We start from the raw sequence: 12,513 nt of genomic DNA, 5'->3' as shown, positions 1-12,513 counted from the left end.
TACTGCTTGCTGATTGGTTGCTAGAGGTTACCACACATTGCCACTCACAATTTGGTTGCTAGAGCTTACTGCACACTAATTGCCTGCAACTCAGTGTCCCCCTCTGCAAGCTGCTCAGTCCTGACGCAGCTTTATTAATCCCCACCACCGCTGCTGACAGAAGCAGGGTGAGGAACTAGAATGCAAACACAGCCTGCCTCTGTGTGTCTTTGATCTCCGTCCTGACAGAGGGAGAACCAGGCTCTCTGGAACAAGCAACCCACACCTGATGAGCCAAGTGGCAGGCCTGGTATTCGAACAGGGGGGGGGGGGTTTGCCGGATCTTGCTCCATACTTGGTTCCCCCAAAGGTTCTCCCCCTCGTGAGTAGTTTGCGTTTATGTCCTTAGCCCTCAAGTGCATTATTTTACATTTCTCCACATTACTCCTCATTTGCCATGTAGTTGTCTACTCCTGTATTTTGATCAGGTCATTCTGTTAAATTTCTATATCCTGCTGTGAAGTTATTGCCATGCTTATTTTTGTATCATCCACAAAAACAGAGATTGAGCTATTTATTCCATCCTCTATATCATTTATGAATAAATTAAACAGAACTGGTCCCAAGACGGAACCTTGTGGTACCCCACTTACCACTCCAGACCACTCTGAGTACACGTTATTTATCACTACCCTTTGGACGCATCCCTGTAACCAGTTTTCTATTCAAGAACAAACCTTATGGTCCATGCCTGCAAACCTGAGCTTGTAGATTAAGCATCTATGGGGAACTGTATCGAATGCTTTTGCAAAATCCAGATACACCACATCCACAGGCCTCCCCGTCTAGATGGCAGCTCATTTTCCTGTAGAACGTTAACAGATTGGTCTGGCAAGAACAACCCTTTGTAAACCTGTGCTGATTACTACTAAATGATACTGTTTTCATCAGAAAATTCTTGGCTATAGTCCCTTATCATGCCCTCCAATAATTTACCTACTACTGATGTTAGGCTGACCAGCCTGTAGTTCTCCAGAATATGTCTATGCTCTTTTTTTGAATATTGGTACCACATTGGCTTTTCTCCAATCAGCTGGTACAATTCCTGTCAGTATACTGTCCATAAAGACTAGGAACATGGTCTATCTATAACCCGACTGAGTTCTTTGAGGACTCTCGGGTGTAAGCCATCTTGGCCTGGCGATTTATTTGTGTTAAGCTTATCTAGTCTTTCCTTGACTCCGGCTTCTGTAAGCCACAAGAGTACACCCTGTGATGGGTTAGTAATGATACTGTTGTGGTAAATACCCCCTCCAAACTGAGAAGAAAGCATTTAGTACAGTTGCCTTCTCTGTCATCTGTAACCATCATCATCTTTTATGTTGGCAATGTGCTCTGATTTCGCTTTTTTACTGTTAACATATGTAAAGAATTCCATGGGATTTTTTTTTTACTCTCCTTTGCTATGTGTCTCTGGCAGTCTTTTTTAGCCACCCTAATTGCATTCTTACACTTCTTATTGCATTCCTTGTAGTGTTGGAATACTGACAGCATTGTTAGGATTCCAACACTACAAGGAATGCAATAAGAAGTGTAAGAACGCAATCAGGGTGGCTAAAAAAAAGACTGCGAGAGACACATAGCAAAGGAGAGAAAAAAAAAAATCTTTAAACATATTAACAGTAAAAAAGCGAAATTGGAGCACGTTGTCAACATAAAAGACGATGATGGTTACAGATGACACCCCTCCGCTTTATACTTTTTAAAGGCCACTTTTTTCTCTCCAATAAGAATTTTTACGTTATGGTTTAGCCACCCAGGTTTAACCTTCACTCTTCCATATTTATTTCCCATAGGAATGCACTGTGTGATACCTTTGTTTAATATGTTCCTAAAACATTCCCATTTTTCCTTGGTGTACAATGTTTCTAGGATTAGGTCCCAATTGATGTCTAGTAGTATTGAGCACAGTTTAGAAAAGTTGGCTCTTTTGGAATTTAGAGTTCTTGTGCTACCCTCATGCCTCCTTTTCCTACGATTTACGCAAAAAACGATCATCCTGTGATCGCTAGATCCCAAGTCCTGTACTGCCACATCTGAGATCATACTTGGATCGTTCCTAATTAATAAATCTAGCAATGGATTCTTTCTATTGGAGAATCTACCAATTGAGACATGAAGTTGTCCTGCAAGACATTTATGAAATGGCTGGCTTTTAGCTAGTCATTAAATGATGGGCTGTTCATAGCAGTCCCAGTATCTGACTACTTGCAGCATTGTACACGGTCTCTAAGCATGAAACCATGCAGAGATTATTCAGTTCATATTTTTTCTTAGAACAACATTTCATGCCAGTTGTGTGCTGTGTGACTCAAATACAGGTAAACATATATTCCATTCAGACATTTTCTGGGTGGTAACAGAATTCAGGACAGCAGCACTGCAAGGTCACATTGCTAATCCAACATACACACTTCCGTTAAAAATTCTGGGCATGTGACCACTGTGATTGACATTCACAGCGGTCACATGATCAGAAAGCTCCTGATCACAAGTATGCATCGGGAGCTTTCCAGTACCCGCTGGTTACTGTGCTGGTTGAGCTCACTCAGCACAGTAATGTGTTTATGTAGGGCCACATATACGTTAAAGCCCAGCCGAGAGGCCACATAATCATATATGCGTATATATTATAAAATGTCAGTGCTATCCATCAATTACAGCTTGATTATTCTCAGTTAATTTACATAGAAAGAGTAGTGCTTTTCTGAAATTACAATAAACCAGTCACCTGGCCAGGAAAAAGTGAATATTCCTTCAGGTCTGACAAGTCCACTGGGACATACATTCCCGATGAGTACTCTCTGTCACCTTCCAAAATGACCGACTTTGAGTTCAACTTCCCATTACTGTCGCAAGCAATCTGTCCAAGCACTGTCACCGTCTCCTAACAGAGGAATAAAGCAGGTATTCGTTTTTAAATGACATTTTTTTGTACGTGGCATTTTTCTTAATTACATAGCAGTAGTGCCTTTGTAAAAAAAAAAAAAAAAAAAAAAAAAAAAAAAATTAAAATTATATATATATATATATATATATATATATATATATATATATATATATATAAAAGTTTACATACCCAGGCATAATTTATGATTTCTTGGCCGTTTTTCAGATGACCCTGATCAAAAAAGTTTACATACCCCAATTCCTAATACCGTGTATTGCCCCCTTTAACATCAATGACAGCTTGAAGTCTTTTGTGGTATTTGTGGATGAGGCTCTTTATCTTCTCAGATGGTAAAGCTGCCCATTCCTCTTGGCAAAAAGCCTACAGTTCCTGAAAATTCTTGGGCTGTCTTGAATGAACTGCACATTTGAGATCTCCCCAGAGTGGCTCAATGATATTGACTGAGGTCAGGAGACTGAGATGGCCACTCCAGAACCTTCACTTTATTCTGCTGTAGCCAATGACAGGTCGACTTGGCCTTGTGTTTTGGATCATTGTCATGTTGGAATGTCCAAGTACATCCCATGCGCAGCTTCCTGGCTGGTGAATGCAAATATTCCTCCAGTATTTTTTGATAACATACTGCATTCATCTTGCCATACATTTTGACCAAATTTCCTGTGTCTTTGTAGCTCACACATCCCCAAAACATCAGCGACCCACCTCCATGTTACACAGTAGGAATGATGTACCTTTCATTATAAGCCTTGTTGACTCCTCTCCAAATGAAGCGTTTATGGTTGTGGCCAAATAGCTCAATTTTGGTCTCATTACTCCGAATGACTTTGTGCCAGAAGGTTTGAGGCTTGTCTCTGTGCTGTTTGGTGTATTGTAAGCGGGATACTTTGTGCCATTTGCATAGTAATGGGGTTTTTTCTGGCGACTCAGCCATGCAGCCCAGCCCATCTTTCTTCAAGTGCCCCCTTATTGTGCATCTTGAAACAGCCACACTACATGTTTTCAGAGAGTCCTGTATTTCACCTGAATTTATTTGTGGGTTTTTCTTTGCATCCCGAACTATTTTCCTGGCAGTTGTGGCTGAAATTTTAGTTGGTCTACCTGACCGTGGTTTGGTTTTAAAAGGAACCCCTCATTTTCCACTTCTTGATTAGAGTTTGAACACTGCTGATTGGCATTCTCAATTCCTTGGATATCTTTTTATATCCCTTTCCTGTTTTATACAGTTCAACTACCTTTTCCCGCAGATCCTTTGACAATTCTTTTGATTTCCCCATGACTCAGAATCCAGAAAAGTCAGTGCAGCACTGGATGAAAGATGCAAGGGTCTGTCAGGAGTCCAGAAACTCATTGACCTTTTAATACACACACTAATTACAAACAAACAGATCACAGGTGAGGATGGTTACCTTTAACCACTTCCGGACCGCCGCGTGCCGATATACGTCCTAACTTTGACGGGGCATATCGTTGTTATGGCAGCAGCTTGCTGCCATAACCCTGGTATCCTCGTATTCGGCCGGTGGTCCGGTTTCTGATAAGAGTGGTCTCTGCGGCGGATTTAATCGTCAGCGGGAGAGGGGCCCCCCTCCCGGCGCTGCTTACCGGATCCGTCGGCAGCGGTGGAGGCAATCGGATCTTCACGCTGGCTGGGCATGGAAACGAGTGAGAGAAAGATGGCCCCCCACCCATCTCCATAACGATGCAGGGCGGAAGCAATGTCAAAACGTCACTTCCGCCCATTATTTTTTTAAATGACAATTTTTTTTAGTTATTGCATTTAAGTGTAAATATGAGATCTGAGGTCTTTTTGACCCCAGATCTCATATTCAAGAGGTCCTGTCATGCTTTTTTTCTATTAAAATAAATAAGAATTTTTTTCTTTTTAAACGCACCCCGTCCCACCGAGCAGAAGCAAACGCATACGTGAGTAGCGCCCGCATATGAAAACAGTGCTCAAACCACACATGTGAGATATTACCGCGATCGGTAGAGCGAGAGCAATAATTCTAGCCCTAGACCTCCTCTGTAACTTAAAATATGCAACCTGTAGATTTTTTTTTAAACGTCGCCTATGGAGATTTTTAAGGGTAAAAGTTTGTCGCCATTCCACGAGCGGGCGCAATTTTGAAGCGTGACATGTTGGGTATCAATTTACTCGGCGTAACATTATCTTTCACAATATAAAAAAAGAAAATTGGGCTAACTTTACTGTTGTCTTATTTTTTAATTCAAAAAGTGTATTTTTTCCAAAAAAAATTCCTCTTGTAAGACTGCTGCACAAATACGCTGTGACAGAAAGTATTGCAATGACCGTCAATTTAATTCTCTAGGGTGTTAGAAAAAAAATGTATAATGTTTGTTCTAAGTAATTCTCTAGCAAAAAAAAAATGTTTTTAACACACTGTTGTAAACACATCTCAAAAAGAGGCTCGGTCCTTAAGTGGTTAATAGCCATTTAAACCCCTTTGTGTCAACTTGTGTGCATGTTATCAGGCCAAAATTACCAGGGTATGTAAACTTTTGTTTAGGGTCATTTGGGTAGTTTCTGTTGCCATTATGACTTAAAAAGAGTAAACACAGTTGATTGATAATAAATGGTTTCAGCCAAACACTAACCATGAGTGAAAGAAAAGTTTGTTATTCATATTCTCTGAAAAATGGCCAACAAATGAAAACAATTCTGCCGGGGTATGTAAATGTATGAGCAAAGATATATATATATATTTTATCTTTGCATGAGGAGTTACTGGCCCAGACCAAGAATACAAACATCAGGTGTCAGGACAACATATACACACATGCTTGTTATATGTCAGTGACCCAGGAATTCATGTAGTCAAGATAAGAAAGCCCCAAAGCAGGCACAACTAAAACAAACCAGCAATTGCAACTCCCAAATTTTGTCCTGATAATTTCTTTTTAAGGCCTCATTCACACAGGCACGGAGGTCCGTATACCACAAATAGATCATTTATTATCGATTATTGTTTTGATTAATCGGTTAATAAACCTTAAAAAAAGTGTGGTGCATAATTTAGTTAATATGTAAAGTTTTTAAAAAAAGGCAATTTGTTATTAAATATCTCTATGCAGTGGTAAAGATAAATAACCGACTATATGGTTAGAGAGCAAAATCTCTAATCCACTCTGAGAATAACAGACAGAAGAGATGTACTGTATATACTATTAGAGGTTGAATCTGGTAAATATCATCAGACTCAGATCTTTTTTTATTTAAAGAAAAAAAAAATTAGACTGTTTTGCAGATTTTCAAACATAACTGTAATATATTATATGCTGGCCATACAAAAACAATGTCTTCCTTCAAAAAAAATGTCATTTTAAGAACGTTCGTTCAATTTATCAAATCGTTAGTGGGGTCAAATCGACGTTTGTTTTCAACCACAGTGACAGGAAAATTTATAAATAATAGAAAACTGCTTGGTCAAAGGAATTTTCAGACAGTGTATGTGGTTTTCGTTTAGAAATTACATTGCTTTTAACAGTGTTTTAAAATGAAGTGAAAATTTCAAACAACATTCTTTCATTCAGCGAATGTACAAAGATTTTTCATATGAACATTCTCATTTGAAAATTGATCCGTGTGGCCAGCATAAGGCTCGGTACACACCTATGCAGTTTGCTTTTGATCTGTTTCTACACAGTTTTTTGCTGTGCGTTAAGTACAGTCAGGGCAGCCATCAGAAATTTTTGGGCCCCTTACACAGCTTTAGACCTGGGCCTCCCCGCCCGATTAGTTGTCAATTAATCGATTAGTTGTTTCAGCCCTAATCTTGAGCTACCAGATGCTGCATGAAGGCAGCCCATGTACATCTATGAGGACACAGATACTTTGTCCTAATTTGTTATGGCATGTGGTTATTCAGCCACTTGTCTACACACCTGTCAAATTAGAATGATTTTAGGCTTGAAAAAAAGATCTAAATCCAAAAAGGGACATTCATGTGAACTTGGCTTAACTACTCCAGTCCCGGAAGATTTTACCCCCTTCCTGACCGGAGCACTTTTTTACAATGTGGCACTGCGTCGCTTTAACTGACAATAGCGCGGTCATGCGACGCTGTACCCAAACAAAATTTGCGTCCTTTTTTTCCCACAAATAGAGTTTTCTTTTGGTGGTATTTGATCGCCTCTGCAATTTTTACTTTTTGCGCTATAAAACAAAAAAAAGAGCGACAATTTTGAAAAAAAAAAAAAATATATATATATATTTTTAACTTTTTGCTATAATAAATATCCCCAAAAATGTTTTTAAAAAAAACAAAATTTCTTCATCAATTTAGGCCAATATATATATATATATATATATATATATATATATATATATATATATATATATATATATATATATATATATATATATATATATATAAATAAAAAAAAAAAAAGGAGAAGAGCAATAAGCGTATATTGATTGGTTTGCGCAAAAGTTATAGCGTCTACAAAAATGGGAAAAATGTATGCCATTTTTATGGCAAGACAAAAAGGCATAATGATCTAGTATGCACCGCATACCAGCTCATTATGAAATACCTACCTCAGAACAAAATCCTGCAGTGCCGCCCCGTGCACTGCAGATACGGCCGACATCTTTCCCGGAGTTACACCCGGGTTAGCGGGCTCCAACGCTACGATTGGCCGGAGCCGCGATGACGTCTCTCGCGTGCATGCGCACGGGAGCCACCGGTCACGGCACGGGCCCTGAAGAAATGGCACGAGTGGGCTGTTTCTTCAGTGCGCATGCGCCGATGACGTCGGTGGTAGCGTATAGCGTAAATATCTCCTAAACGGTGCAAGTTTAGGAGATATTTACAGTACCTACAGGTAAGCCTTATTATAGGCTTACCTGTAGGTACAATTAAAGAGGAAGACTTTACTTCCTCTTTAAATTTACTGAGCTTTAGCGAATAAAAAAGCAGCCGAATTTTGTGGTAAAAACGTTAAAGCTGTCGTTTAACCATAAAAAAATAAAATAAAAATAACACAAACATATACACATATATATATATATATATATATATATATATATATATATACACACACACACACACACACACATACATACACACATATATATATCTTAAGGTCTTCTGTGACTCTGCTGTGAATAAGTTCCCGATGAGGACCCGCTCCCTCCTATCTCCTCCCCCATTGCGAAATGTTCTTTCAGTGCTTCCACTGCCTGTAACAGGATCTGCGAAGGGAGGAGAGAAACTTGTGACTCCGACTCTCTTCCATTCACAGATACTGTTACAGGCAGTGGAGGCAATGAAAGAACATTTATAAATACAAGAGCATGAGGGGGCGGGTCCTCATCAGGAAGTTTTTCACAGAAGACCTGACACTAGTAACCCCCGCTGCGCTGGAAAATCAAAAACATGAAGAGAACAGGGCATCCTTGCAATGAAGTTCTACAGGGTCCAGCTAACTACATGATGTGAACATACTTCTTTACAAGCAAGTGTTTGATATTTTCTGCAGAGCTGTATGTATATAAATAAACATTAGACTTACTTGAGCTGGAAAAGATACTGAAGTAAATTCTTCAATGTGGTAATGATTCTTCAGTGCTTCACCAAGCTCTTCAATTTTACTGTTTACAACTAGCGGGAACACAAAATAAAGCGGAATAAGGGGGACGAACATCGGCTACACAATAAAATAATTCCTGACATAACTAATGAGTCTCCAGAGATGTATTGTTGTATTTTTACTTATCAAATAATTGTTGTTACTGGAGAAAAAAAGAAGGGGGGATTTTTGGTTTACTTGAAAAATCCTTTAAGTCCTGTGGTAAATCTTTCTTGAAGTCTCCTTCAGAAGGGACTCAATCTATTTCATAGAAACTAAGTTTCTAATGCATAATAAAGATCCCACTAAACTTAGTTTCTATGGAATAGATAGAGTACATACATACATACATACTTGAGGGGTAGTGATTTGCATAAGCATACTTCTCAAAATGAGACCAGGTGGATCTACCAGTTAGACACACTCAGTGCAGCAGGTCTCAAAATAGAGGATTTAAATTGCTTCCTTAATGATTTTTAAGTACTCAATATAGGTTCTTAATATGGAGGATATTTATTGATTAATCTTATAAAACACTTTAAATATGAAGGACTAGATCTATGAGAGTGGGATTAAATGATTTACCAACTTTAGCGTGTACTTTGCGTAAATGAACATTAGATGGCAGCTCTGAGTTCTCAATGTCAAATTCAGTTAAAGAAAAGATAATAAGCTTTAGGATAATATACTTTTTTTACATATTTATTTTTCTATATAGGTAGGCTATTTTGTAAGAGCTTGATGTATTTAATATATGCAATTTTATGTAAACGTCTGATGTATTTGATACATTGTATAATTGTGCACAAATGGCTCTAGCACACACAACACTATAGTATTAACATAATATGGATTACCCACTAAAATCAGTGTATTGGAATGTAACGAGTCAATCTGGTTTGCGCCCTATAATTAATCGGGAATTGTCCAATCACATTTCATTATTGGGTGTATTAGACTTCAGTAAAATGGCGACCGGACTTCCTGTTAACGCCTTTTGATGAAATGCATTAAGATCGGGTCGCTGCTGGATTGTCGGCGATATCACGTCCGGAATAAGTGGAACGTACGCCGAACCCCTTTGGAGAATGGCGGGGCAGAAAGCGGTTAATACAGGCTGTTTGAGCTGGTGCCGGTATCGGCACAAAATAATGTGAGTGCATTTGACTGCCTTGATTTTATTTGGTGTATTTTAATAAACGTGCTGCACTATCGATCTATAATTTTTGGATTTATGATTCCTGTTTGGATGTGTGGGAGGAGCTGTACAGGAGGGCATATTATGCTCTGAATTCACTTCATCTTCCTTGCTGATATAATCTAAAGCCGGGGTCGGCAACCCGTCGATCGCATGCTTGTCCCTGTCTTGCAGACCCACAACTAGCAAAGCTGTGCAGGAAAGCCGCGAGTGCTGGGAACCCATCAAAAGCCAACAGACATTCCCCGCCCCCGCAGCATGCCCTTTGCTTATTTGTGGCTGCAGTGAGTGGGAAGCCTCTGCTGTCTATCCAGTGAAGTTCGGGGCTGCGGGTCGAGGAAAGCCTCTGCCGTCAATGACAACGGGCAGGCAGAGCAAGGAAAGAATCGTCCGCCAATGTAGGCGTGTGGGCGGAGCTAGGAAAGCATCTGCCGCCGATGACAGCAGCCAGGGTCTGGCTCTTTCAGAAGGCACCCAAGCTGGTGTGCATTGTGCTGTCCCCTCCCTCCTCCTCAGTCCATCCAAGGCGCTTATGGGTGAGATCACGTGGGATGAATGAGAGAGGAGGGCTGGCTGGGGTCAGCACAAGGACAGATAGATCTGCCACTGTAGCACCTCTGCATCAGGTAACAATTTTTTTGTTATCCTGAGTCCCCAGTGGTGTGCTCTCCAAACTCCTCAGCAATGTGCCCCCTGATAGCCCAGTGGTGTGCCACCCCTGAGGCCTCCAGTGGCATGTCCCCCTTACTCCCCCCATACTGTGCCCTCCTGACCTTCTAGAGCCCCCTGTACATTGCTCTGCTGACCCCCACCCTACCATTAACCTCTGTACACTGCCCTACCTACTACTTACACTGGTCAGAACTCAGAGCAGAAAGCCAGGCCTGAAACTAATTAAGCAAGTCCGCCTGCAGTACCAGATGTTGAGAGGGTGACCATATACTCCCCAGGCATCGTGAATGAAAAAGAATGTCAGGTTTCTGGCTGAAGCTAACTTTTTAAGGTAGGCTACATTTGTATTTTTATAGTGACCGTTTAATTATATTTTCTGCGTTTTCTCCATGCCAACCTTGTTCTTACTTTTCATTGGGGCCTTGCTGGTTAACTTCTTTAAAAAAAAAAAATAAATAAATAAAAAAGTAGGGACCTATGATCTCTTCCTTGTTGTCCAGGTAAATCTCCACCTCTCAAAGCCAGGCTCTAAAAGGTGGTGGAGAACTTTGCTTTGGTGTGAAGAAGTTGTAACTGATATCATAAGGCGTGGCGCATGGGACTATTTCACACACACATTTATATATATATATATATATATATATATATATATATATATATATATATATATATATATATATATGTCCGACGGATTCGTACGTGATGACGTACACCGGACTAAAATAAGGAAGTTGATAGCCAGTAGCCAATAGCTGCCCTAGCGTGGGTTTTTGTCCGTCGGACTAGCATACAGACGAGCGGATTTCTGGGTCCGGCGGAGTTACGACGTAAAGATTTGAAGCATGTTCCAAATCTAAAGTCCGTCAGATTTGCAACTGGAAAAGTCCGCTGAAGGTCCGGTAAAGCCCACACACGATCGGAGTGTCCGCCGGATTTTGTCCGTCGGACAAGTCCAGTCGAAAAGTCTGACCGTGTGTACGCGGCATTAGTCTGCTTGTCTTCAGCAAACTGTTTGTGGGCTTCCTTGTGCATCATCTTTAGAAGAGACTTCCTTCTGGGATGACAGCCATGCAGACCAATTTGATGCAGTGTACGGCGTATGGTCTGAGCACTGACAGGCTGACCCCTCCACCCCTTCAACTTCTGCAGCAATGCAGGCAGCACTCATACGTCTATTTTCCAAAGACAACCTCTGAATATGACACTGAGTCACATGAAAAGATATAATAAAATATTTACAAAAATGCGAGGGGTGTGCTCACTTTTGTGAATTTTATCATGTTACAACCAAAAATGTAAATGTATTTTATGCGATAGACCAACACAAAGTAGCACATAATTAAGAAGTGGAATGAAAATGATAAATGCTTTTCAACATTTTTTACAAATAAATATGTGAAAAGTGTGGCGTGCATTTGTATTCAGCCATCCTGAGTCAATACTTTGTAGAACCACCTTTCACTGCAATTATAGCTGCAAGTCTTTTTAGGGATGTCTCTACCAGCTTTGTACATCTAGAGAGTGACATTTTTGCCCATTCTTTGCAAAATAGCTCTAACTCTGTCCTATTGGATGGAGAGCATCTGTGAACAGCAATTTTCAAGTGTTGCCACAGATTATCAATTGGATTTAGGTCTGGACTTTGACTGGGCATTCTAACACATGAATATGCTTTGATCTAAACCATTCCATTGTAGCTCTGGCTGTATGTTTAGGGTCGTTATCCTGCTGGAAGGTGAACCTCCGCCCCAGTCTCAAGTCTTTTGCAGACTAACAGATTTTCTTCTAAGATTGCCCTGTATTTGGCTCCATCCATCTTCCCATCAACTCTGACCAGCTTCTCTGTCCCTGCTGAAGAAAAGCATCCCCACAACATGATGCTGCCATCACCATGTTTCACGGTGGGGATGGTGTGTTCAGGATGATGTGCAGTATTAGTTTTCTGCCACACATAGCGTTTTGTTTTTAGGCCAGAAACTTAAATTTTGGTCTCATCTGACCAGAGCACCTTCTTCCACATGTTTGCTGTGTCCCCCCACATGGCTTCTCGCAAACTGCAAACGGGCTTTCCTATGGCTTTCTTTCAACACTGGCTTTCTAC

At 40.3% G+C, this 12,513-nt stretch overlaps 1 protein-coding gene across 2 annotated transcripts in view; it reads right to left on the bottom strand.

Moving 5' to 3' along the window:
• Window positions 1-12,513, bottom strand: part of POLA2 (DNA polymerase alpha 2, accessory subunit) — a 143,499-nt gene that overhangs the window by 53,359 nt on the left and 77,627 nt on the right. For both annotated transcript variants that reach the window (XR_012236563.1, XM_073604936.1), the window contains exons 8-9: window positions 8,486-8,574; window positions 2,771-2,926 (exon numbers count right to left, since the gene is read on the bottom strand). Coding sequence is in view for 1 of the 2 variants with exons in the window: in XM_073604936.1 (XP_073461037.1) it covers window positions 2,771-2,926; window positions 8,486-8,574 (245 nt within the window). In the remaining variant the exon portion in view is untranslated. The remainder of the gene's footprint in view (window positions 1-2,770; window positions 2,927-8,485; window positions 8,575-12,513) is intronic.

This window comes from Aquarana catesbeiana, linkage group LG11 (genome assembly GCF_042186555.1).
Source record: "Aquarana catesbeiana isolate 2022-GZ linkage group LG11, ASM4218655v1, whole genome shotgun sequence".
Lineage (NCBI taxonomy): Eukaryota > Metazoa > Chordata > Amphibia > Anura > Ranidae > Aquarana > Aquarana catesbeiana.
The sequence above is the reverse complement of the archived record's forward strand: the minus strand, read 5'-3'. Positions and strand labels throughout refer to the sequence as shown.